General features: G+C 42.6%; 2 protein-coding genes across 2 annotated transcripts in view; one reads left to right on the forward strand and one right to left on the reverse strand.

Annotated features, from left to right (window-relative positions):
- Positions 1-2129: 2129 nt before the first annotated feature.
- Positions 2130-10247, reverse strand: LOC144113495 (transmembrane protein 70 homolog, mitochondrial). The gene is made up of 3 exons (XM_077646590.1): positions 9995-10247; positions 9434-9732; positions 2130-6294 (listed from the first exon to the last, which is right to left on the reverse strand). The coding sequence occupies exons 1-3, from the start codon at positions 10097-10099 to the stop codon at positions 5970-5972; spliced, it is 729 nt and encodes a 242-aa protein (XP_077502716.1). The 5' UTR covers positions 10100-10247; the 3' UTR covers positions 2130-5969.
- A 411-nt stretch (positions 10248-10658) lies between these two features.
- The window catches only part of LOC144113496 (GPI ethanolamine phosphate transferase 1-like), a 57901-nt gene continuing 41058 nt past the window's right edge, over positions 10659-27501 (forward strand). Inside the window, exons 1-11 of the mRNA XM_077646591.1 lie at positions 10659-11112; positions 14152-14372; positions 16024-16130; positions 16777-16901; positions 16981-17111; positions 22852-22968; positions 26095-26195; positions 26295-26443; positions 26526-26604; positions 26680-26759; positions 27072-27262. Coding sequence (XP_077502717.1) covers positions 10883-11112; positions 14152-14372; positions 16024-16130; positions 16777-16901; positions 16981-17111; positions 22852-22968; positions 26095-26195; positions 26295-26443; positions 26526-26604; positions 26680-26759; positions 27072-27262 — 1531 coding nt within the window. The 5' untranslated portion in view covers positions 10659-10882. The remainder of the gene's footprint in view (positions 11113-14151; positions 14373-16023; positions 16131-16776; positions 16902-16980; positions 17112-22851; positions 22969-26094; positions 26196-26294; positions 26444-26525; positions 26605-26679; positions 26760-27071; positions 27263-27501) is intronic.

The raw sequence follows: 27501 nt of genomic DNA on the forward strand, positions 1-27501 counted from the left end.
TGCAAACATCTTGTGAGACGGAGTATAAATAGGGTCCGCTGTCCCCAGGTCCCTAGTTGGGGAATCTAGTTCATTAAAAATGAGTCGAATCACTGTGATGTAGATCACGTGTCCAGTCTTCCGGGTCCTCCCCCAGCCACACACTCTTGCCACTTCTGGCAGATTAGTGTCCGCGCTGTCCAGGCTTCAGTGATGAATAGCCCGAAGGGGGTCCCATTGAGAGCGTCGAAGGTCAGTCACCTGCACTTCACAGCGGTAGCGTGGGGGCGAATGGATCCCACCGCAGTTCGCAGAAGCTTTCACGTATGGGTGTGGGAAAGCACAGTCTAAGTCGAAGTTGTTTTCGAAGCACGAGGATTCCGGAGACGTTGGCTTAGTCAAACCCGGCCGCATTTGTCACGGCTGATTTGCAGTTCCGCCGCTCGCCGGCTCCCCCGTCGTCCCCTCCGGGAGAAAAATGTCCCGGGTGGGTCCGGCGTTGAGAACAAAAGACAGGTTCACCCAAAGCCGTTCTCAGACAGCGGGGAGCCGTTTCACCCCGTAAACAGCAGGGGGGGGGGGGGAAGGACCCTTGTAGACGCCACCACCTGCACTCGTAGCGCTGCAACCACATCGACGGCCCCTTGAAGCCTCGGTAGATTGATGATTCCCAGTGGCTTTAATATTCTTGGCATGTTGGCGTCTCCAAACGTAACACCCTCTATACTCCATCTGCGCTTGACCGCCGACGCGTTTGGCGGCTTCGGCGCACTCTGACCGCACTGGCGGGGAGACTTGGAGCATGTCTCTATTTCGCGCCGAGTGCGCCAGCCGCCGCCGGCCCGGCCAGACTGATTTGGCTCCGCGGTGACGTGCGCGTTGTGGCGTAATTCAATATCTTCTGCAGTTGGGCGGAGCTGTTCTTTTGGAGCTCTCGGCTAATTTAATCTGTTCACAGTACACATCTGAAGGTTACATGCAAGTGGGCGAGAGAGCCCGATCCAGTGGACCCGTTGGATCTAGCGGACGCCGTTGAAGCGTTGTGCGCCGGGTTTAGTTTCAAGCCGCCAACTTTAAGTGCGACCGCCCTTGAGCACCCATCTGTTTTTCGTGGCAAAAAAAAATAACTTGGCCCTTGCAACCGTGGGAGACTTCGACGCCGCCTGCTGCACCGTGCAACCGCGCCGTTCAAGGAATCACAATTTGTTGGCCCCAAAGCCCCAGCCGGCCTCCGATGCGCGCAACACGCCGACCTTGTCCTGGCCCCTCGCGACTCCCCGCACTGGGGTTATGATATTTAGTTTGCAATGGCTGCTCACTGAGGAAGGGGGAAACGACCCGCCGGCGCCTAACCTAACCGTGCTAAAAAAAAAAAAAGCATCGCACGCTCTCTGGGGCTGAGGTCGCCGAAATGCAGGCCGGGGTTTTTGCGAGAACTACGTCGTCGGGTACGGGATCCATCGCAACGCTGGCAAGACGCCGGTGCAAACGTAAACGAAGCGACGGTAGCGACTCCCGATAGATGCCTTCAGCGTGCGGCAGCGGTAGCTTTCATTACGGCAACTGCTAGACCGCGCCGCTAGCATCCAGAAATCACGGAGTCTATGTTTACTTCACGTTTCACGTCACTCCGTCCTATGACGTCATAAGAGTTCTTGAGTTTGATTCGGAGCGGCGGGAAAAAATTTTTCAACTTCGCATCCAAATGTCTTTGAAATAAATGCATCTTTCGCTCCCGGACAAGCGACAACAAAGCCATGAAATGCCGAACTATCAGGTTTCGCTAAGAAAAAAATTTGATAGAGTTCTCCTCAGTGTCCCTTTAACGATGAAGCGCACTATTCCGGAGGGCTCTGGAATAATTTCGTAATCCTTGGGATCGGCAGTGGAATGACATGGCTACTAAACCACCACGGAAGGCATCCCCATTTCCCACCTGCACGTGACAGTGTTAGCGGCAACACCGAAGCCAGTGCTCTTTCCCCTTTATTTTCCTTGGGCGAGTAAGCACCACGCCATTTAGGGCTTGGTGTATGCTTCAAGCAAACTTTAAACTCGTTTTGCAGCCACGTACCTTTTCTGGCAATCCACAGGGGCAGATATGTCCCTTCATTAAGCTGTTGAACAAGACAGCACATATTAATGAAAAATATTTTGTACTATGCATTTTATTTTTTGCTTGCCAATTCAACACTGCGAGCTATACAGCACACTGTAGTGGGGGGACTCCAGAGAAGTGCAACTACCTGCGGTTCTTGAGTGCCACAAGTAAAACGTCTGTATACAGGCATTGAAACATTACAGATTCTGGAATTAGAGCTTTATACACAGCCAAGCCATGCAAGCAGTGAACACAATATTGACTGACACTACGCAAAACAAAGTGCAAATTTTCGCATGGCAAGAATTCGAGAAATGTAGTGACAATAATCGCAGTGCAGTAATTATATGAGCGAATATACTGTACTGTGCTTTTTTATCGTGAAGACTTTCAACGGTACTTACTTAGTTGAGCCGTGCATGATGCGAAAACGTAATCGTCTACGTAGAGACCGGCGAACCAAAACCCGCAAACGGCGTTTTTTTTGCTGAAGGGCGCCAGTGGTGCGCGCCATCTGTTTTCTGCTGTCACCCTCCGATGCTTTCGGAGAGTCACGAAAGCAGACGATATGACCTGAATCGGATAAAGTCACCCCCCAGAAAAAGAGATCAAACACTATTCTTTGAAAGGTAAAGCCACATTAAAGGGACCCAAAAAGGGGGTCTCAATAACCGTGCGATATGTCTGACATGTTACAAGACGGCGGTTCATAATTATCCCCTAGCAAGAATTATTTTAATGCGTTTTGTGGAAGCTAAGTTATATGCAGACAAAATTTGAACTTCAGCGTCTTCGCGCCTTTCCCTCTCCTCTCGCACGCCAAAACACCCCTCACTCGGCCCCTTCCCTACCTCCGCGGCTGCGGTGCGCGCGGAGTGGCCGCGGTAGCGCGTGACGTCTGAAATAATTTGGATCTGTGAACCAAGGTTAACCCCCGGCTGCTGACGTCATTTGCAAGACGTGACGTCGTCTGCCAGGTTTTCGTGCCAAAGCCCGGCACCGCGCGTCGCCGCGAGATGCGAAAGCGGGAGTTTTTAAAAATGTATTACACATTTCCCGCTCGCTTTTGAGGTCTCGTACGCGGCATGGACGCTCGGTGGCCTGTACTCTACATAGTGCAAGCATTTTAAAGCCAAGCTCAAGCACCCCTTTCTGTGGCCCTTTAAATCAGTTGTTCTGGTGTTTTTTTTTTCGCTCAGTTAGCCGAAAATGTTGGAGGCGCTTCAATTGAAGCCGACGAAACGGCCGGAACGGCATATTCAAAGGGCCCGCGCTCCTTGCAACGCGCGCCTCGGCGTCTTATCGTGACGCTTTCCAGTGCAGAAAACAGATGGCGTCACTGCCGCCCTTCAGCGAAAAAACGGCAGTTGCGGGTTTCGGTTTGCTGATCTCTACGTAGACGATCACATTTTCGCATCATGCACGGCTAAGTAAGCACCATTGTCAAACTTGCTACGATACAAAAGTTACCACAATACGCAAGCTCTGTGTGCAGTTTCACCACAAATGAGCCAGCGGCTGAGGCGGGGAAATTTTTGAGTCTTCACTATAAAAACACACAATACTGTGCTGCAAAAAAGATAGGGATCAAACTAACACGCAAAGGTACATCATTCTCTGTTGGCTATTCTACGAATCAACAAGAACCCCCAAGAGATATCGCAACAAATATGCTCCATGCAAATTCTCGGCAAACATATGGCTTACTTTACACATCCTGCCAGCAGCATGGTCATGCACTTTTCTTCGGGAAGAGAGCAGGTGGCTGTTAAGTGACACATTTGGCTAGTGAGGAAAGAGTTATTTGAGAAAAAAAATTTCATACAGTTGGCCACATTTGGGAGGTGGGGGCACTCCAGTTATCCATGTAAAAAATCAAAAGCTTGTGCTACTTGACTAACAACATATGCAGACAATAAGGTTGCAGAATTGCAACTGACCATGTTTACCTACCAGTTTTTATTGTAATGTATCCATGCTATTTCCCCCTGACGAATGAACTGTAATTATGACTTTTCTTGCCTTACTAGACTATAACAGCATATGCATTTTTGTTCTTATTAGTTCAGAGAATTTGATTTGTCATTGTTTCATGCTTTAAATCATGATAATTTTGTTTTATCCATCAGGTTGTATGTTCTAATCTATGTTCAATCTATTGATTTATGCCGTATATCACAAAGCTTTGTTGTATCCTGTCTAGAAAAATGGAATTTATCAGGGTGTACTGTGAGCTGTGCTGTGTATTGTATTATTTCTTTTTGTATAAGCATTGCCACTGTACTGTTGCCAAGTGCATGGGGGCCTGAGGCTCTGTCAAGCTGTCGTTTGTGACAGCTTTTACTGACTGCCTCCAGTGTCGACCGTGTACCCTACGACACAAATAAAGACATTATTATTATTATTACAAATTAATTTATGGATATGTTGACTGGCAGTAGTTGTTCAAAGCCCATCAAGTGCATAATGATCTGCATAATATCCACGCATAATAATATCAAGTATGTATAATATCCACAAGTTCAATGTGCCAAAATTCTTTACCTCCCCTCACAGCAGTTCTTAGACTATACTAACAGCATACTTTAACACTACATTTCGTTACACACATTAGCATGTACTTAAATTGAATAGCTAATTACAAATAAATAATTCATCTTATACTATTCACCTACTTCAGTACCATTTGGCAAGAGCATACTTCCTGTTAACAAAAATGCACACATTTCTCTATATTCTCAGCTCTGTCTAAATTTCCAAATAATGCCTGTTCAATGTGAGCCACAAAACGAGAAGAGCAATATTTATACACATCATTAAATCAAGCTGCTGCCACATTACTATAATTACAAATTTCAGCAATAAATTTCCTTACACACAAAACTCTCTATTATACTAATTACCAACTACAAGTCTCCTTAGTAACAAAGACCAAGTGGTAGAAGTTTCACTAAATGGCACTCATGGTTCCTTTAAGTTTAAAGATTAAATCAATCTACAGCACAAGAAAAATTTTGCTGCCATTCACAATCATATGACTAAAATACGTGATCCACACGTTTACTAAATGTACTACGTAACTTCCGTACTCTGAGCTTGTGAGCCAGCAAAGTTGTAATATAACAAATAGCATATGCCATATACAACATATTCACAAGTCAAATCAATGGAGCTAATAACACGCACAGTCATGAACACATAGGCACCCAGGAATTCCAACAAGCAATGCACCATTTTAGGGGTTTACCAATGTGCCATTACACGACATGTAATGCAACTGCCAAAACATTTACAAGGCTGCATTAAGCACTGATACATTCGAATCACCAACTTGCACACAATCACTGCCCTAAAACCAAACCCAAGTTACACAGATATTGTCGCGCCATCACAAACAGTCAGCCTGCCACAAGAAATCAATTGGCAAAGAGGATTAGACAGCACCAACAGGAAGAAAAAATTTCTGAAAACACTATGCTACTAATGTTATGCACCGCACCTCTGAAATTGTTGTGATGGCTCAAAAAATCCAAAAACACTGCCTTCCGCAATGTTTGCCAGGGATAAAATATATGGGCCATTATGTAACAGCTTTCAAATAAAAATAATATTAATTTTTGGAGCTGTTTAGAGCAATTTTCAAGTACCTCTGAACTATAGAGCAATTTTAACCTTGAAGCAAAGCTGACTAGGTGGAACTTCCGTACTGCACACATGACAAATGAATGGGGACGGAGGAAAGCTGTCAGCTCTAAATTTAAAGCATATGCAATACATTTTACGCACCATAAACCAAACACCATCTTGTTGCCACCTATTCCGCAAGTCACAAAATATTGCTCATTTTAAAACATCCCAGCTCTAAGTCATAAGAATGCCATTATTGATATCAAGACAACTTATCACAACTACCTTGTGATGATTTTCGCTTTGTTAGTACCTGCTCTGTTTCTTCCGGGTGTGGCGGTTTTATCTCCCAGTCAATGGGTTTATCGTACCCCAAGAGATGTTCTAGGGCATCAGCATTTTGGAAGTTTTGCACCTCTACAAACAATGGCTGTCCTTTGGCCAGAAGTGTAGTGAAAGGGCCAGGGACTGTGGGCACTTCAACATCATCAGCAATAAAGCTAATTTCTTTCTTTCGATTCAACAAGGACAAGGTTGTCGCATTAAACTCCTTGGTGTCAGGGTCATATGTTAGCTCGGTTACATATCTGGAAAAGAAAAAAAAAAGGAAGGAAGGGCAGTAGTTCAACATTATTCAATTTCAGTGGTAACCATCCAACTTTACACCAGCTTTATTCAGCAGGCAATAAACCAATTTCAACATGTTCATTGCATATGCATGCTTTCAATGGCAGCTATGGTTCCAGCAATTCAGATTTCTTTGCTGCTACGCTCAGGTGCATGGTGACCTGGAGCTATTAAAACTCCTTCCCTAGCATGGCCACTAGCCACTGTTAGTCTGCTAATGATGGATGCAAACAGCAATTTCTAATGCCTTCATGGCATTCTTGAGCACGCTGCGCAATTTTAACTGAAACTAGGAAACTGTGGTTTAATTTTCTATTTAGTATGACTTTCTTCCACGTGGTGGAAGAAACCGCTTGTGACAACAGCCGAACATAAACGTTGAGGCAACGAAGGAGCACAAACATACATAATATGTTTAGAATGGCCGCCTCCCCCAGTGTAGCGCGCACCTTGAAATATGGCAAATCTTGCGAGTCAGCTGTGTCCATGGTTGGTTCTGTCCACGATCTTAGCAGCGATTCCGAGAATGCTACCTCATCTTTAGTTCAGGAGGCAAAGGTGACCCAAGGACCCACCGCAGTACATCTCTGGTAGTGCCTCAGTTAGTTTCTTATTAGGGCCAGTTTTGCTTAATTCAGCAGCCATTTTGAATAGAACATTAACGTTATCTATGTGGTTTTTCTAATTTTTAGCGTTTTCACATCTGACCAGGATGTGATAGTCTGTGCAGCAAAGAGTTCATCCGACTGTTTCGTCCAATGATGTGCCCGATTGGAGAGCCAAAAGTGATTGTTTTCTAGCTGAAAACATGTACCGAGCTAGAACCATAATCTTCTCAGAAGTACTTCCTATTGGAGAGGCTGACGTTCTGTATATTCCAGTTTCTAAATTTTTTCTTTTTAGATACAAGTATACTGTAGCGAATTTTGCTGAAATGATATCTAAAAGCCTTGATTTTTACAAACAAAATTTGATAATAAGGCATCAAACACTTTAACGAAGCCTAAAAGATTATAAAGCGAGTTAAACTGGCTTCATTTTGATGTACTGGGTTAAATTTTAAGCTACATAGTTGTAGGACCAAGAAACTAACGAAAACTGCCAATATATGGCACTCTTTCCCACAGTGGGGTAAGAGCTAAGTGTTGAGGTTTGCCATACTTTAGTTTTTCCCAGCGTTCATTATGACTGGGGGTTGGAATTTTCGGTTTTTATTTTTTTGAAATTCAGCTATTTTCTGTGCTCATTTCAGAACGCAACTTCCCTTTTTTTTTCTTGAATAATATTTCCTATGTACCAATTGTTTTTTTTTCCAGTGAATTTAGGAATTGACACACAAATAGTCGTGTTAACAGTTATATCCTTGCAGAAGGTAGTTGTAAAGTTGTAATAAAAAATAAAAATGTCAAAGTAAAATGATTGTGCTGCGGGTCAAAAACGTAAGTGGGCCCACACCATATGGTATTTGTGTTGATTGCAGCGATGGAACTGCTGCTTAACCATCACGGAAGCCATAATATGAAACTTCTGCACCGTTTATGCATAGTTTTGCTTTCACAGTGGTTACAGGTCGAAAAGTTTTCAGTGTATTTACATACAGTGAAAAAAAACCTGCTTAACCAAGCGATGGCCCTCAGCCAGTGATAAATCCGTGCAGACGCGGTGTATGCTATCAGACAGCACTTAGCTATGGGATGACCAACCTGCAATGTCGTGTTCACGTTTGTGGATAAATGCGGCAAAACTCGCACCACCGAATTACGGCAATGAATTCCAAAGATACCGTTGTTTCAGCGCGTTCCTAGCTACAGCACTTTATAACTTTGTCTGGTGGACTACTGTAATTGGTACTGAATAGCCAGCTAGCTGTGACATGCATTCCTGAAATACTGACCTTTTTGAATTTCAAAAAATGAATTCGGCGTACTGTTATCGGCGCTTTTCGGGTTAAACCAGAAAGTCCAGCCTCTAATTATGACAGATACACTATGGCACATTTCACTTGGCCAATTCATTTTTGTCCTCATTTGGGAATGTGCAACAACAAAAAAAAAAGACAGTGGGGAATATAGGAATATGCCATTAGCAAGGCAAGCACTTCCTAACATGGCTGCCACACAGTGCGGGGTAAAACATTTATCTACTAGAAGCTTCTGGTAGTGCTCATGTGAAGAAACTTGTGACGGCCTACCGGGATACTAATTTGAGCCACTGCGACAAAGTTTTCTATGCAAACATTCTGACCGTACTAGCAAAAAATAACGATATTGAACTAGAAACTGAAAAGCCTTAGACAGACCTTTCATCAGGCACATAAAATGTTTTCCCTCCTACAATAATGGCCATTTCAAGGGAACTGTTGGCCCCACCGTAAAGTGGGACTCCAGCATGCTCTAGTGAGTGAAGGAAACCTCCAACTGGCATGTGCACAGGCAAGTGGCAGATCTTGTGCATGCTATGCAGGGGTTGAAAACTGAGCATTACAATACATTTTGGCTATGCTTTCTATGCACTGCATTTATTGAGAGATTCCGCCACCTGACTGTACAACCCAGGACGACATCAGGTTAGATGACAAACAGCAGATGCAAGATTACGGCACCCTGAATAAAAAGGTTGTCAAGACTGCTTTGAAACTGCACCGACAGTGAAAATTATGAGGAACAATCTAGTTGCATTTGCATTTGCCAACTGCAGTGCACCACAAGAAACTGGAAGCACCTACACCCCATAACAGCTGTCAACACTGGCTGCTGCACTTATTTAAAGCAGAAAACAACCCAAGGGTACCACCATCATGCTATCCGTTCGTATCTTTTGTTACTATCCTATCATTGCATGACGGCTCCAAAAAACAGAACTCGGCGTCCCAAGCCCGGCAGCCCAGTTAATACTGACAATTCCTCCAATGAGCTCATATTCCCTCCTTAGCACGCTGCACTCGCAGCTAAAACCAAGGTTCAGACAGACAAGCATACAGTTCCCACCCTACCTCAGGGACACCTGGAAGTGCCTTTTAAAGTCTTGGGTTCCACAAGTAAGAAAAAACGGCAGCACCCATGGCTAACATTGCATAAGTACAAACAAATGGTGGTATACCTCCTCGTGATGTAATGCAGCATCAGTGGAGTGACGAAGATGAAGAACGATGCGCACGATACCACAATCACGGTAGCGCCTACTGATGCGCCACTCAACTTCTGAAGCAAAATCGGCTGCGCCAATATACCAAGGAAGCTGCTGGTCAACGAGAGGCTTTTCACCATTTTTACTGTTGACCGAATCGAGCCCAAGTAGACGAGCGTTTTACTTGAACTCTTTTCATGGTCGTGGCTGTGTTTCATAGGTGACGACGTTGATATGCCCCTTCTTTGCAAGCCATTCGCAAAAAATGCTTCCTGAAAATGAGAGAAAACAAAGTAAGCGACGAAAGCACTGCACGCAAGCTGGCGAGTAATGTACAGGAAATACTGAGCTCGCACCAAGCAGCACTTGACGGACATATGACCTGTCCCTCAAGTTCACACAGGTATCCAACATAAAAGTGCATTTGCGAAACGCAACCAAGTCGGATGCTTGCATGCATAGTCTGCATGGTCAACGCTACTACAACACAGATATTACACGCTTGTAAAAGCCGATACCGGCAAGAGAACTCACAGCATATTTCCCGTGTAGGCGGTCACACCTTTGAGCATGCAGGATTGCTGCTCCCGTTAAAAAGTTTTTGGACGAAAGCGTATGAAGTGTTCGCAGAATGGTCATGACACTAATATGAAACCGTCTGCCACTAATTAATCGAGACGTAACAACGCGAAAGCGTTGAAGAAATGAGCGCTACACGCACAGCGGTGACTCGCTAGCCGCACGGACAGCAAACTTCCCTTTGGGACATTGAAGACAACATAACTTCACAACAGTTGTGAAACGTGACACGTTACATTTGGCAAAAATGTCGTTCACGATAGCCGCTAAAAAAAATTAGCGCGACAATCGCAAGCGAGTCGTATAGGCAAACACGTAGGAAAATTAATACAATGTATTTAACTCCAAAGCACTAAAATAAAAATTAATAATTCGATAAACGGTTAGTTCAAACCAAAGATAGCTTCTTTAGACTGCGTGCTCGTGTGCTCCAAACGCTTGAAAGCGAACGCTATGAGGCAAGATCCATGTCATTGATGTAGCATAAGTATGTCATCTAGCAATCTTAATATCGTGTTTACCGTTTTTACGTACTATATTGTGTAATTTTAAGTGCTTATTTTCAATTAAATTATTTACAAGTATTTGAAGGCGCTCTTTTAAAATGGTGCTTTTAGCCAGCGAAAGGCAGGAAAGAGCCAAGCGGAGTCAATATGATTATCGATCGCTGCTCAGTCGGCATAAAGCATTGCAGTGCACCTATGGTACTGTGCCGCTGCTACCCAAACATTGTTAATGCCCTGGTCTGATGGATCAAAATGGGTGTTTCTTGTGCGGAGGACTCGAATGTGTGCAGGAACTCGTGTGCTGACTGAACTGTAATGTGATCGCGTCCCATGGAAAATGTTGCTTTCAGTCTTTGCTGGTATCATTGGTTTAGCAGTGCATGTGGTATTTTTGTTCTCGATATTTGATATCTATTTTAAGTCGCCTATCATCCACGGACTGCCGGCATACGAAGTGCCGCTACCTTCGCCAGCATCCAGGCTGGTGCTCATCGTCGCTGATGGTCTTCGCGCCGATAAGGTTTTCGAGCTTCAGAAAAATGGAACATCAAGAGCTCCATACCTGAGGTAAAAATGAAATGCTAATGCACGATTTAAGGAGTTTCGCATTCGCAAGTAATATATTGTCTGTTCACATACATAACACGAGTATCTGACTGCTGTATCAAGCGATGGAGGGCAAATTTGGGTCTCTAGTGTGCGCCCATGCATGTGGGTGACATACTCCGACTACTGCTTATAGTGCGCTTCACTCCGCCGTGTGCATTACACGCTCGAGTATTCGCAAAATATGCATTTTACCTGTCTTGCTTACCAAAGCTGATGTTTGATCCACAAGAATGTGCCACTGTGTCCAGTTTTATTTAATATAATGAAAACGTCATTGAAATTATTGAACGCATATGCGTCTCAACATGGACCGTCTTCTCTAAATACTGCCCGAATTTCTTCACTTTATTACTTAAGGACCCCCGGGATGGCGGGGGGGAGGGGGGGGGGGGTATTACATAAGGCAGAAGCTTATAGTAGCTTGTAGCTTAATGGGGGTGTGTTATATGTGTGTAGGGCCGTTTGTTTTCCGGTTTTGAGTCAATATTTTGCGTTGTTTTGCAGCAGTGCATTGAAGAATGAATTTTGCGATTTTTGAAAACCTTTCTGGCTTTCGCGTTTAAGTCAAGTTTCTAGCCAGAAGAATGAAAAGCAATAGGCGCTTATTCTGATCTGACTTAAAATTTCTTACATATCCTTTTGTAAGTCAGCAAACGACAGGAATTAATACATGAAAGGGCTTGTTAAGTTTTCTTTGCCTTTTATTTTTTCAAAAAGCTGTTTGTTCAATGGCAATGAATTTGGTCATCAATATCGCTATCTTTGCCTATGTTTCTTCGCATTGTTCAGTGACGAAGAGAATGCACTTAGCATTTGATTTACTTCACAGATTATGAAATAGCAGAACCTTGCTTAAGACCAGTGGTGGCAGGCATATAGATCAAAAATGGCTTTAGGGAATGCCAGTTGCTGCCAACATGCAGTAATTACATACATTTTTCCTGTCGGGGAACTGCCTCCTCATGGTTATCATGAAGAAAGAAAAATAGACGAGGGAGCATCACTCATAAAAAATAGTCATAAAAAATAAAAGGGATAAAGTTGGCCCCCACGTAACAGAATGTAGCACATCTTTTGGCCAGGGCTGGGTCTTGGCCATTATGTAGGACTGTCTTTGGCATTTCCTGAAAAAGAGGAAAGAGAATAGCATGAAGAGGGTTTGGCTTGTGTAGGCTGGCCGCATGGCATAACACTCCCTCCAGAGTTTCTTTTTTTCCTTCATGGTGGTTATGTTAGCGAAAAGACTTTAGTTGTGAAAAGAACATTATATATGTCAAAGATTGCTGAAGAGTTTTATTAGTTTTCTCTTTGTCGTAAGCATTTCATTTCATAGTGTGGTCCCGTGTTCTGTACATCACAACACAAGGCTCTTTGCCAGAGCTTGTTTACTAACATATTGAAGCTGTCCTTTTCTTGAAGAAGGCAGCTGCTAGCTGATTCTTCTGCAGCAGAAGAATCGCTGACACCTCACAGAGCCTTGCTTTACATGACCAGGCATTCCAAGAACACTTTAAGGGCTGAAAATATGTGGTATTGAGCAATGGAGCAACAAAGCTGGCTGAGATGTTGGAACCGCTGGAAACGGGAAATCTCGAAAATAATTAAGTGAAGGACGCGAGATATTACAGGGGCACTGAAAGCCGATCTTGCCAATAAATCAGCCACCTCGTTAACGACCGCGTTAAGGCCACCTGGTTAATAGACACCTACATGACCAGGTTACCAGACAGATCGGACCACCCTCAAAGCACGTGCTACGAAAACCCTCAGGGAACGATTCAAAAGAGTTTTTCCGGAAGTTTCGAGAGAGACAAAAACTGAGAGGCAGTCTGCAAGGATGAGAACCTGTGATGCATACCTCGAAATTTTTAAAAGAGCCAAACCATTAGCCAAAACCTCTGCAAAGAGTATAGGAGTGTAATCAGGGATATAGACGGAATAGCTCGAAGCCAGATCCCGCAGATATATCCCAATTGCCGCCTTCTCACAGCTCCCGGATGCATCAGTGGAGAGAACAGTATTATGGGAAAAGTTGTCTAGGTGATCAGCAAGAAAACTATTTAGGATATTAGTGGGCATGTTTCGCGTTCGAGAGGAAAATACGGTCATAATAGAAGACAGGGTCAGTCATGCGTGTCGCCAACTCGTTGCACTGAGCTCAGATCGACTTGAAGCTGGGGTAGCAGGTCTTATGTGAACTTAACTTGCGGAAGCTGTTACCGTGGCCAATGATTAGAGAAAAACAGGTGTGGTTAGGCGACAAAAATAGGAGTACTGACGCCGGGAGCCGGGTCAAAGGACCTGAGGAAAGTACGTACCGTGAGAACTAGGAAGCGGGAATTAAAATCAGGGATACGGGCTTTCAGGTAAAGCACTGCGTTTGAAACTGATTCTGGGAGTTTGAGGTAGAGCCGTAATACACGCCTTTAGAGGAAGGCGAAGGGTTGCAGCTTGTAGTCTGCGACACCAGAGAACAGGACACGATGAAATTCAAGTTTCGCTCTCTTATAATAAGCCTTATAGAGAAACAGTTTTTTCAGAGTGCAGTCTTTTCAGTGGAGTTTTTGTTTCACCTAGTTTTTATGAATCTTGCTCAAGCTACGAAATTATAGAAGTACGTGGTTTTATCTGGAAAAGAAATGCCTTACTTGTGGCTCTTGCCTTTTGTACACAGGCTGTACTGAGTTCAACTGTGTTGATATTCAAAAAGGCATCTGTGTATGTCTGGTAGCGTTGTTGTGTTTTGTTTAAAATAATATTGCTTATTATCCAAATGTAATTCTGTGTGTGGTATACTTTGCATGTGTTTTTGTCCATTTGTCACAATTCCTGGTATAAATAGAGAAATTTTGTATACATCATGGTTAGTCTGGCTGTTTTGAAATTTGTTACATTGGATACCTCTGAGGAATTTGTTAGATATTTTTACAGAATATATTCAGGAAAGGTGTTTCTCTGATTGGCACAACTAGACTGTCAAAATGAATTTTTTTGCAGGTCAGTTATTACAGAAAAAGGAAGCTGGGGAGTGTCACACACTCGAGTGCCAACAGAGTCAAGGCCTGGCCATGTCGCCCTCATAGCAGGGTTTTATGAAGATGTCAGCGCTGTCACCAAAGGGTGGAAACATAACCCAGTAGAGTTTGATTCAGTGTTCAACAGAAGTCGACATGTGTGGGCATGGGGGGCAGCTGACATCGTGCATCTTTTTACAAAAGGTATGTACAATTAATTGCATTGCTTTTTGCCAGAGTCTAAATGGGGTCAAGGCATGTCAGTGTGAGGCAGCCTTGAAATCTGACCTCCCTCATACGAAATACATGCCTTCCTCCTTACTCCATCTTTTCACCTAAGCATTGAATGCATGTTAGCCCTTAAATGTGTGTCTGCACCACTGCTTAAAGTTGTATTTTTGCTGTTGGTTCCATACGATGGGAAAGTACTGGCAAGTTTTCAGATGGTTTATTTAAATGGCCTCGGACTAACCCTTGCAAGATATCATCATCATCATACTTTTCTTTAAGAGCGTCCCCTTTTTTCATTTCATTTACATTCACTCTTGTGGTGTCACGGGCATGACTGAAATAATACGGCATCATGGAGTAGCATTTTTGTCGAAGAGGAAAGGAAACACGTTTATGTGCATATTTTAAATGCATCATGCTGAAGACGTAGTCAGAGGCACAGCGTCCTACTAGTTTGAATATTTCCTAGTCTAATCACTGCCTGCCATATACATAGTACACTTGACGCCCGACTTAAAATCAACGTCTTGAATCATTTATATTAAATATTCAGTTGTGAACAATGTTTTTGATCCCAGTGCAGGGATTGGAGTATTTATTTACAAATGCTGACAAGTTATCCTGAGGCACATTGCCATTGCTCTTGTTTATTACTCTGCACTGGGGTTAGAGTCAACAGTATAGAAGGTGCAATGAGGCGGTGAATATGAGGAAAAAGTGTAGGTATGAAGGTATACAGCCCCATTAAGCTTTTTGGTAACTATGCCTTGTCGTAGAAGGTTTTGTATTATATCTCTTGGCTACATGCTCAAGGCTATAGTTGTGCGCACCCCTGTCGTATCTGACCTCGTACAACTACTGCTGTGTGCATGTTCTCCTTTTGCAATTATGCATTTAAACTCATTTGGCTTGCTCTTTGCTGATGTACTGTACAACACAGGCCTACTATATAGCCTTCTCATGGATTACCTGAACTTCATACCATTTTAAGATGCCACAGGATTGCTATAAACCTACAGTAATGTGTATATATCAAGGTAATATAAAGGTTTAAGAATGGGCCAAAGCTTCAGTGTTCTGACTTGTGAGCTTTGGACTGTCACCTTGGCTCAGAATGCAGAACCAACTGTGTGTACATTTTTGCAATTGTGGTCATTGAATTTTAATTTCCGATCCTTGTACATCAACAAACGAAAAACTGTGCTATTAAATGAAGGCAAGAAAGGCACACACAAGGTGTGATGAACGCTGTCTTGTGTGTGCCTTTCTTGTCCTTCTTCAATTGTCCTCTTTTTCTGCTGTTAACTTCTGCAATGAACCAACTAGCCCTGACCGAAATTTTCATTTTGCATGTCAGATATGAAAGCACCTTGTATGTACATAATTTTATACTGTATTGTTCTGCTGATTGCAATAAATTACCTTGTTTACTTCACGATTGTTCTAACAATACTCGGAAAGTACTGTCTCCACATCCATCTTCTAGTAAATGTATGGAGTGTAATGAAAATGAGTGATGGTTCCCAAGCTTGTCATGGTGACTATTTTTTATTTTTTTTATTTTAAATCACCTTGTTTGTATGTCTGTTCAAAGGTTCTTTCAAATACTTCCCTTGCACAATAGGGGACTATGTGAAGCACATTCATGCACATACTTATGATACGAATGAAATAGACTTTGCTGATGAGGATGCCTCCAGACTTGACCTATGGGTCTTTGGAAAGCTCCAGGTATGATTACGCTGCTTTCTGCGTGTGTTCGTTTTAAATGACTAGTCATGCACCACGTAAAGTGACTGTTGATCTCTGTGTTTAAGTGGCGCCCCTTTTAATGAAAATTATTCCAATATCTTCTGATTTTTAATTTTCTTTTTATCGGTAAAATTTCATGTTTGATATATACAGATGAGTTCTGCAATTACAAGCAAAGTACCTAAATTGTCAGCATTACTGCCTTCATTCTAGCCTGAGTTATATTCATTCAAAAGATGGCATAGTACATGGCCATGGAGTCGCCGCGTTGGCTTAGTGATTATGGCGCTCAGCTGCTGTCCCAAAAGACACAGCTTCAATCCCGGCCATGGCGGTCAATTTTCGATGTAGGCAAAATTTTAGAGGCCCGTGTACTGTGCGATGTCAGTGCACGTTGAAGAACCCCAGGTGGTCAAAATTTCTGGAGCCCTTCACCATGGTGTCCCTCATAACCCGAGTCACTTTGGGACGTTAAACCCCTATAGGCCATAAACCAAACATGACCATGGAGCTAGTTTTGTTTGAGTAATCTGCCAGGTATTTGAATATATGTGCAGTATTCATGACTTATGGTTCCGTATGTGGTCTTGATATGAATTGTGAAAAAATGTTTTGGTAATTTCAGGAGTTTCTACGCAGTGCAGAAGACAATCAAACGTTAAATGAGATGCTTAAAAGGGATAAAACAGTTTTCTTTTTGCACCTTCTTGGTTTGGACACCATTGGGCATGGTTATACACCTGAATCAAAGTAAGTTCTTTGTGTGTCACCTTGAAATTGATCCTGCTTTATTGTTTTATATGAGTGAAATGATGTCTTGTTCTTTTAGAGAGTACTGTGAAAACATTGCATTGGTTGATCGAAATGTAAAGGATGTGGTCAAGCTCTTTGAAGAGTTTTATCAAGAGGATGGCAAAACTGCTTATGTTTTCACATCTGATCATGGAATGACAGACTGGGGTATGTATACCAAGCTGGTCCTTTGACTGGTTGCAGTGGGAGACCCGAAATATGTTTTAATTTAAATTGACACTGAGGAGAACTCTATCATTTTTTTTTGTTAGCAAAATCTGATAGTTCGGCATTTCATGACTTTGTTGCCGCTTGTCCGGGCGCGAAAGATGCATTTATTTCAAAGGAATTTAGATTCGAAGTTGAAAAGTTTTTCCCGCAGCTCTGATTCAAACTCAGGGAACTCTTACGACGCCACGGCAGCTCTTATGACGCCACAGAACGGAGTGACGTGAAACATGTCGTGAACGCAGACTCCGTGATTTTTGACGGCTAGCGGTGCGGTGCGCTACCTTCCTTTCCCAGCCTCAGAGATTCGTGGTTTACATGAAGTAAGGAAAATTCCTCCAAGGTGGCGCCTCTTGTCCTAGGAAGTCATCACGCTTGTACTTGCGAGATTGGCCTGTGGCGGCAATACCTGTAATTTGGTTCTTGCTATTTTCTACATTACAAGAGCTTTGTTTTCAGTAAGAGTGGCGTTTTTGTGATCAGGAGCTGCTATTCTATCGATACAAGCCAACTTCAATTTCTCCTCAGTGTCCCTTTAACTGCAAGAGCACTCTGGTTATGGCAAGATGTTTTTAGGAATGTCACTGAGAGTGAGCGTAGGTTTAAAGTTCTGTATGTAATTATTAGGGTGAAATGCTGCCCTTCAGATTTCTTTGCACTTGCACTTCTTACAGAATCCCAAGTAATGTACTGCCATTTCATTTTTTTCACTAATCTGCCAACATTTTTTTCCCTACTAGCCAATATTGTGCCAGTCATGTCTTTTGTATTTCCGTTACAAAAAACGCAGTCATTTTGCCTGGATTAAGCAAAGTTATGTTGTGTAGGTCTTGGATGGGTAGAAAGAGTGGGCCAAAGGTGGAAGAAAAAGAGCGAGCTTTTCATTCCTTATATAGGCTACGTAAGAGAGTGGCACTTGTCTGAGAAGCTTGTGGGTATGTACTGTGCTGCTTGAATGTGTTTTACCCACTGTTACTCATGGAACTTGAAGGGTGGTTTAGATTGGCTGCAGTGGCATTCTGCTTTTGAACATGAAGTCATGGGCTTGATCGCTGCCTTGGCAGCCTCACTTTGATGGAAGTGAAATGGGAAAACACTAGTCTACTGATGTATCAGTAACTTAGAAACCTGGAGTAGTACAGACATCTCCACTACAGTGAATTATAGCCTATAGTGTTTCTTTGGTGCATAAAAACATTCTTGGGGCGTCCAGGGATCGGATCTCACCGCTGATCACCAGTTGTTACGGCCCGGGTAGCATGGCCAGTTTTTTTTATGCAGGTAGCGCTGTTTGGCCAGAGCAGGGCGAGGAAGGATGAAAGCTTGACATTTGGGAATGGTAAACACAAACAGGTTTACTGGCATTTAGGGAAACTTATTTACATATTTTATGAAAGAAACAGAAAGAGCAAACAGTCGCAAATTAAAAATTCATAGCGTCGAGCGATTGAATGAGGGATGAGCCTTGTCGCCAAGGCCCAGAGCCACTGGATGAGCCTTCTCGCTAAGGCCGAGAGCCTTCGTTCCTTCTCAGGACACTCGTTAAATACACTAAGGCTCCGCCCCTTTCACCAGGTGGTAGCCCATTGAACACGAGGCACAGATCGGAAGAGTCTCCGCACATAGTACGTGGAGCCCCGTGGGAATGGGCGCATAGGATTCGGAGGTCCGCTGCTACTTCGTCCGAAGCTGTCAGTTACGGTTAATTCCGGGAAGATGCCGCTGCCCGCTTCCCCCTTTGACTGTACACCGTGGGTCGTGTCTTGCGAGGAACTGCAGACAAAGGGAAGGTCATCTCCCCCTCTTCGAGAGCGTGGGAAAGATTTCAGCGGCTGCTTCCCAAGGAGGCATCTTTTTTTCGCAGGGGTCCTCGTGGGGTCAACAATCTGTCGGAACTGCCACTACCACGTGGTCATCCCAGTCGATGAATCTTCGCTTTAATTGCCGGTGTGAATCCTGTTCACAACAATATTAATGAAAGGATCATTTAGTGTTTGGTCAAGTTTTGATGCTACGAAATTTTAAAAATTGACCGAATCCATGACATTTTTGCAAGGAAGAATTTGAAGCATAAGGAGCCAGCGCATGTTTTGTGTTCCGTGTTCATGTGATAGGCATATATTTTACTTGCATATTTTAATGGCTGTTGCTCATTGTAAAGTTAAGTACATGTCTTCATAGCTATTTAGATCATTTGGGGCACATTCCTGCGCTAAAGCTTTAACTGCAGTACTGCTTACAGTGCTCCTGTGCTGATTTGCATGTTAATCCATTGCATGGTAAGGGGCTTCTGTAATTTAATTCTAAACTTCAGTTAGTTGAAATCTGGACAGTGCCCTTTCTTGCCACACTGGCAAGAAGCATAAGTTTATGTGTGCTGGTTGTTTTGCGTGGCTAGTTGACATGTTTCAAGTTAAATTTGGCAAAAACTTTGAAAACAAGGTAATGCTACTAAGTTCATTAAAGGCTAACTGCAATACTTTTTGTCTAGAATACCTCTTATTATGTCAGGTATGTCATAAAGGTTGTATGCTTCTTAGAGAACCAGTTCTGTTCTTAATAAGCATTTAAAAAGCTCTAGAGGAGGCAACTTGTGCACCTGGCGTTGTATTGCTCGATTAGGCAATTTAGTGGACATGATGTAGGTATTGATCACCAAAAACCTTCTCAAGCTGGGCCCATTAGGAATGAACAGATCACGGATGGCATGGTTTGAAAGACTGGTGGCTGAAATATGGCTTAGCTGACCTGGTGTGGGACTGTGGGAAAGTGCATCCAAATTTTAGGTGAGCGTATCTTCTCTAAGCGCTGTGTAGCGGTTGGGGCCATGAACGCTTATGCCAAACATGAACACACATGCCGCATGCATTTCTGAAGTACAGCAAACAGTGAGCCGCGTGCCACATTGTTTTTTTTTCCTCATGGTGTTCTGGTGGGGTCGTTTCCTGGTTTGATCAGAATTAAATATAAACTTCGCATCATTTGTGGCTGTTCTTGACAAAAAAAAAGAGACTTCGCAAAAGTCCTGCTAGCAGCGAAATCTTTTGTCGGTGACAGGAGGACAAAAGCAGACGCTGCAAAATTATAAGAGGTTTTGGTTGGCGGACATTCATTCACAGTGCTGTAAATTCATGTAAGGGGTATTCATGTCACTGAAAATACATTACTGTAATGCGCATCTGTGCCACTACGATTTTTGTGGGCAGCAACGAGCTGCTAAAACAGCACATTTATAGTACCCAAGTGATATCCGACTATGCCCGTTTTCACATCATTTCCGTTTCTTGGCAATTTTCGGCCTTTTTTCAGTTTCGGTTTGAAAAGCTGCAGCTTTTGCGAGCTATTCCTGACGCACTCACTTCTCTTATGAATGCCATCTTTTGTTTTTAGTACTCTCTGGGAACTAGTACGAGGAAAAAGTCCTTTCATGGGACAAAAAATTTCATTGCAGTTGGCTTTTAAGGAACATGTTTAAATTGTTCAAGATCATGTGGAAATATGGCAAGAATGGTTCTGTACTGTTTAAGATTGGGCTCCATGTGCACGAAAAAGAGAGTGACGCGATGCAGCGACATTCGCTCTGTCGCTTAGTGGGCAACCTCGAAGCAAGCGAAGGTGGCAGGCGATGCGCACCAGCGACGTGCACAGCGGTCCCCGTCCTTGTGCACTCGAGCTTAGTAAACACGCCCGTAGCCTGTTCTCTCTCTTAAAATTTTGTTAATGTGCCTCATAGCCAGGGCAAAAGAAATATTTTCTCTATGGCAGCGGTGTAGCGACAGCGGCAATGAAGTCATATCACTGATTCATGAAGGAGGTGTGTTTTCATTCGGTGCCTGCGCACCCCGGCTTAGTAAAAACTTCCGTAAACTATCACCGCAACCTGCTTCTAAGTGAGAAAACTACAATATGCTAGTGAGAATGCACGCTGCGAGTGTTTCTGCACGTGTGTACAGTTGGAGCGAGGGCACGGTGGATCGGGCGCTGGTACCCGCGACTCGACACGCATCTCTCCCTACAGTGCTCCCGCTTGTATAGCCCACTGCAAATGTTGTTAGCCCTCCGTAACCTACAAGTAGATTGTTCTCATTATTTAAATGATGCAGGTCTGCCTCACAGCTACAGCAAAGCAAATATTTTCTCGACGGCGGCGATGACCAAGACGACGCGCTTGTTGAGGCGATCTCGGAGGAGAAGCTATATTGCAAACCGTGAACAAACCGGAAACAGCTGTGTAGGGGTCTGATTGGATAATCACGTGGGGGACTTCTGGGGGACAAGCGAAATTTTCTGTTTGTTCAGATCCGAGTGACGAGGCAAGCAACACGGCAAAAATGCTTTGCGCGACGGCATCCCTCGTCACTTGCTGCCATCACCTTCGCGTTAGCGTGAGTTTTTGCGTACTTGGAGCTCAGCCTTTAAGGCTGTTCCCATGCTGTCGTAGCCAAGCAGCAATGAATGCAATCTAGTGGAAGGCAATCATGTTGGTACTTGTGGCTGCGCACTGTCAGTGGAGCAGGAATTCATGAGAAAGTTCAGAGGTTACCCATGGACCAAATATACTGCTAGGGATTAAAGTTTCCGGGACACACGAGCAGAACCTTAATTGCATAGCTGTGTTATCAGTTCGTGCTTCGGGACCACATTTCTGGAGATAAAATTCAGACTGGCATGCATTCATAAGTGGCTGTGAAATTAGGCAAACATTGACACACATCATGCCTATGCACCTAAATATCTTTTTGTGCACCCTGGAGACTTTTGTAACCAGTAGTACTATGTGCATGATGGATTTTTGTTCTGGTGAAACCAGTTTGAAGTCAGGAACAGTAGCATTCATGTTCAGTGATATCACGAGTGTGTGTTGGGGAATGTCCAGTTTCAGTCACCAGCACAGGAATTCTGTGAATGTAATTTGCTTGACAGTTTTTTTATGCATTACACTGGTGGGCAGTAAGGGCTGGCGTGCTATTGCATGTAGTTTTGCTTTGTGGTGAGATAGAGAAAAGTAAATTTCCTCTTTAAAACTGTACGAGCTGTAAGCTAACTTTGTCTGAGGGTTGGTCTGCTCAAACATCATTCCATGCTGTTTTTCAGGCTATTTTTTGAAGGTTATTTTTTTTCTTACTTTTTCCAGTAATTTTCATGATTCCTCTAAGTGTAGGTGACTAAAATTGGGCATAGGATATGAAGGATTGTTTATGGGGTGGGTTGTGAGGTGGATTGTAACTAAGGGTGTGCTTAGCAAACCATTAATAATTGCATTAATATATTGTGACAGCTTTTGTGACAGGAAGAAAGGTGAAACAGGAAAGAAAGGATATACAGTAAAACCTCGTTAATTCGAAGTCACTGGGACTGTGAAATAAATTCGAATTAACTGAGCACAGCAAAAAAAATGGGAGCCAGGCAAAAAATTTGCGACCGCGGTCATTTATGCCCATGAGACTTCATGCTCATGTAAGGTAGCCAGAATGCATTCATCCCTATTGAAAGTAGGGGTGTGGCAGCGCCCTATTTCACGGAAGGCAAGTGAACTTGTCATTTTCGACATTTTACAAAACGAGGTTTTCATGTTTTCTTGAGTTAGTCTCTAGTGAGTATCTTTCAGTTGTGAGAAGATGTATGTACAGTTCAAATATTTCTGTTGGGCTTTGTATTTAATTAAAGAAACTGTATTCAGGAAATCATGGAGCAGGAAGCTCATCAGAAACTGAAACACCACTTATTGCCTGGGGAGCAGGGATTGCATTACCTCGATTATCAGGCCGGGATGGCTACTATGATGGCTACTCAGAAGGTATGTACTGCGTGACAGAATTTGTACCTAAGGCTTTGCTGAAAATTATTTTCATATTTGATAGGTAGCATGCACACTTCATATACAGGGTGTTTCACCTAAGACTGCCAGTAGTATTTACAAGTCTACTGTTTTAAAATAGCGCTCTTTTCGCTGTTGCATTGTTACGGTGGTTTGCGTCGCAATACAGCTGAAACATGTTAACTAGCAGGTTCGTGAACTAATATCTAATTGTTTACTTAACTGTTGCAGTTAGGCTCCTCATTTCTTTAGAGGTTTGTAGCTCACCACGAGTAATATCCGTTTAAGTTTTTAGATTTTCTAAAGTATGATTCCAGTGCAGTGTAGTGACGTCCAGTGCAGTGTAAGAAATTTTGGGCCTGCATAAGGGGGAGCAGAAGCCGCATGTTTGGGAAGCGCGTGCAACTACACCTATGGGCACACGGTTTTTGTATTGCTCATGTGCAGGCCCAAAATTTCTTGCACTGCGTCAGTGACGAGAATCTTGTTTTTGAAAATATAAAACTGATATGGATATTACTTACAATGAGGTACAAACTTGTAAAGAAAGAGGGAGTCTAACTTTTATAGTTTAAAAGTTAATTATTGATTATATTAAGTTAACCAGCTCGCTAGGTAACGTCTTAGCTGTATCGGATGAACACCACTGCTGACAGTAATATACTGAAATAGGAGTTTTTCTAACTCAAAAAACCTATTTTTAATATTACTTGCAATCTTAGGTAAAACGCCCTGTGAACTCTTGCTTTAATAGAGATTGATGCTGTGCTTTTTTTTTTTTTCAAGTATGTTGAATTTACTCACTTGGAACATTATAGCAAGTGTTAAGTAATTTTCAAAAATATAATTTTTGAGGTACAAATATGGCTTTTGTGGCATAGTATTGCCAGGGTTGGCAGATACAAGAAAACTGGTGAATCATCTTAACTAATAAGCTGACTAACTAATTTCCAATATTTAACTTTTTAACTATTAGAGTTAGGTACCTGGTTGCAGTTAGAGATTTGTAGCTGGTCGTTAGTAATAGCCGTACCAGTTTTTAGAATGTCGAGAACACGATTACCTTCAGCGCTGTGGCCTGACAAAATTTGGCTAGTATTTTGACTAGTTACGGCACTGGAGGGGTTGCTTTGCCTGCATGCTCTCCAAATGTGCATATATTTTAGCACTATGTAGCCAGAATTTGTTGGGTTACAACATCGAGGGTAATCATGTTTTCGAAATTCTGAAAGCTGGTATGGCCGTTATTAACGACCGGCTACAAATTTCTAATTGCAACTAGGTGCCTAACTCTAAGAGGTAAAAAGTTAATTATTGGAAATTAGTTAACCAGCTTACTAGCTCAAAAAATCCTATTTTTTAAAATTACTTAGTCTTCCGTGAAACACCTGGTGTATGGGTACAATGTAATGGAGATTGATACTGTGTTCTCTTTAAAGCATGCGTTTGTTCACCTGGCATATCGTATGGGGGTTCAGTTCAAGGAAAATTTGCATGGTGTTCTTTTGGTAGAATGTTGAATTTTGTTCACCTGGCACATATATACCGCAGAAAATAACAGAATGGAAAGCCTTATCATCAGACATTGCCGCAGAATCTGATTCAGCTAAGTTTCAGGAACTCATATGCTTGCATATCACCATATACTCATTATGCTTAGTTTTTGTGCTTTTCAATGCCCTTTCCCCACTTTATTACTGTTTTTGATATAATATTTATATTTACTTTTTGTTTCAATTTATGTTTCTTCTTTCTTGTTATCCTTAATTGTTTTTCTATGGCAAATGTCTGTGCAGCCGCCGCGGTGGCTGAGTGGTTATGGTTCTCGGCTGCTGGCCCGAAAGACGCGGGTTCGATCCCGGCCGCGGCGGTCGAATTTCGATGGAGGCGAAATTCTAGAGGCCCGTGTACTGTGCGATGTCAGTGCACGTTAAAGAATCCCAGGTGGTCGAAATTTCCGGAGCCCTTCACTACGGCGTCTCTCATAGCCTGAGTCACTTTGGGGCGTTAAACCCCCATAAACCAAACCAAACCAAACGTCTGTGCAACTCCACCCCTCACCCCACCCCTTACCTTCGTTTAATACCTTCATAACAAATGGCCTTTGGGGTATTCTGAATAAACTAACGAGTAAACAAAAAAATGGAGTAAACAAATGAATGAACCAACATACATGCAAACAAATAAATAATATATTTCATTTCCATGCATACTGCATCTTTCAATTTAACTTTGAAGAGACCATTGCCAGTAAATCAACCAATCAACCAGTCTAGATTATTATTTCTTCCCTTTAGGATAGCATGTAAAGCACCTGTAGCAACTACAAAGCTCTTATGAGCAAAAAAAAACAGAAAAAAACATCAAGTGTGCAGTGCTGTACACTTTGCCAGTCTAGGTGGTGGTTGTATAGTAACTGCTAACAAGCGCACAAAGCGCAAAGACTCGAATAATAAAAGGTGCCTTCCATGGCATGGCTACAGTGACTGGCACTATATCCCAGGTATACAAGACGCCTTTGGTCAGATAAGTTTTGAATTGAAGCTCAGACACATTGCAAGAAAAGAACTTGTTCTCCCTGTGCATGCTTGTCACCGTATGACTGCAGCATGGCTGTTGTTTATCACAAAATCCATAGGTTGTAGTAGCCCCGATCTGGTCATCTACCTTCTCTGTTGCATTATCACATATATTGACAGGAGTTACTTATTTTTGCAATATCATCAGCACAGTTCTGCAGCAAGCTGTAAAACAAGGTGTAGCTGATTTTTGTAGCACCGATGATTCGTATTCAGTTAGGCTTGAGTAACATGGAACCAACTCCCATCTTTCTGGGTTGCTATTGTAACATGCGCCACAGCATGCTTGATGTTCCTGATATGACTACAGAGATGAAAAAAACAAAATCATTGTATTTGCAAGTTCCTCGACATGGCATGCACTTATTGCAATAAAACTGCAAAGGAAGTTAACAGAGGTCAAGGTATCTAGTCACATTTAATGTAAGGTTTGTATTTTGAATTTATAACTCCCAAAACTATATGCCCAAATTTCAGTTTTTGTTAATGCATAAAATCAGTGATAAATTTCTTTTTGCAATTGCAGCATGGAACCTTTCCTTGTACAGAAGAGTAGACATCAATCAAGCTGATCTTGCACCTCTTATGGCTATTCTTTTGGGTATGGCTATCCCAGTCAATTCTCTGGTGAGTTCTTGAGCATAGCAGCTCACCCTGTATACCTAATGGCGTTAATAGTGCGCATGTTTCTTTTTCTCATTTGTTCCTTGGATTCTGTTTGTGTAGGGCCTTTTACCTGTTGAATACCTCAACACTGACTGGCACTTTCGAGCGGTCGCACTGCTTACAAATGCAAGGCAGATTCTTGCACAGTTCAAACAGCAAAAGCACATCATAGAGGAAACAACTTTTTCACTGTTTTTCCGCCAGTTTAGGTAAATATTTATTTGAGACTCATTGCATATCTTGTGTGGTTGTTGCTGCTTTGGACGCTAAATGCTATGCCCTCTCTGTTAGAGACTTGATGCCAAAAAGAGAAGTTGAACTAACTGAAATGATTGAGACCTTACTTAAGCAGTCAAGATACAAGGAGGCGGTAAGTATTAAATTGCGTCGTTTCCCCACACTGCTGCTTTTATACCAGATGTACATTGGTCCATGTTCTTTGCAGGTGCAAGTCATTGAAAAATTTATTGAACTTGCTTTAAAAGGGCTTGTTTACTATCAGAAGTATGACAGACTGACCTTGAGGTAGGCTTTGGCATTATATTTGGCTTTCTGAACATAACACTGGAAGTAACATAATTACTTCATTTTGTCTGTGTTCTTTGCTTTGCTGTATGTATGGGGCCTGAGGCTCATCCCTATTTCTAATAGTGTTTGGAAAAAATGTGCCTGCACATGGTGTCATGAACATCACCACTGAACCCACGGGTTTTTTTCATAACATTGTATGTCCATCTAATTGTGGCTGATATTTGTTGTTATTGAGTGTTTTGGAAATTTGCACAGCATAAAGAGTCTGCTTACGCTCATGCCTAGTGCCCCCCTTTATTATTTCAGCATTGCAGTAGCACTTGGTTTTATTGGTTGGATGGCTTTTGTTATTCTGCTTGTGTTACGCAACTATACTGGCATCATGTGCAAGTCTCTGGAAAGTCAGTCTAACAAGAGGAATCAAGAGTGGCAAACGAAAGTCAAGATCATTTCCACATCCATTTTGGTGCTGTTTTTGTCAACAGTGCTCTTATATGGTGAGACTTTGTCTGATGTTATCCAGTTTGAAGGGAGGAGATTGACGGGTGCAAGGCTTTGGTCTTGAATCATTTCTTTTGCATGTGTTTCTTTAGTTTTTATGCAGTGCTTAACAAAAGATGGTTTGCATATATTTGAGCATACTAACCTGATTCATTGCAGCACATTGCACTGCTAATCTGTATTGCACATGTACACTTTCTGCTAAAATTGCGTTAGAATATGATTAAGTTTCTAG

Source organism: Amblyomma americanum, chromosome 1, assembly GCF_052857255.1.
Source record: "Amblyomma americanum isolate KBUSLIRL-KWMA chromosome 1, ASM5285725v1, whole genome shotgun sequence".
NCBI classification, from domain to species: Eukaryota; Metazoa; Arthropoda; class Arachnida; order Ixodida; family Ixodidae; genus Amblyomma; species Amblyomma americanum.

Excerpts from the sequence above, each read along its gene's own strand:
- LOC144113495 (XM_077646590.1), bottom strand. The coding sequence starts at position 10,099 with ATGACCATTCTGCGAACACTTCATACGCTTTCGTCCAAAAACTTTTTA. Across the intron at positions 9,733-9,994 it reads GCCTACACGGGAAATATGCT|GAAGCATTTTTTGCGAATGG; the intron begins GTGAGTTCTCTT and ends TCTCATTTTCAG. Across the intron at positions 6,295-9,433 it reads CTGCATTACATCACGAGGAG|ATATGTAACCGAGCTAACAT; the intron begins GTATACCACCAT and ends TTTCTTTTCCAG.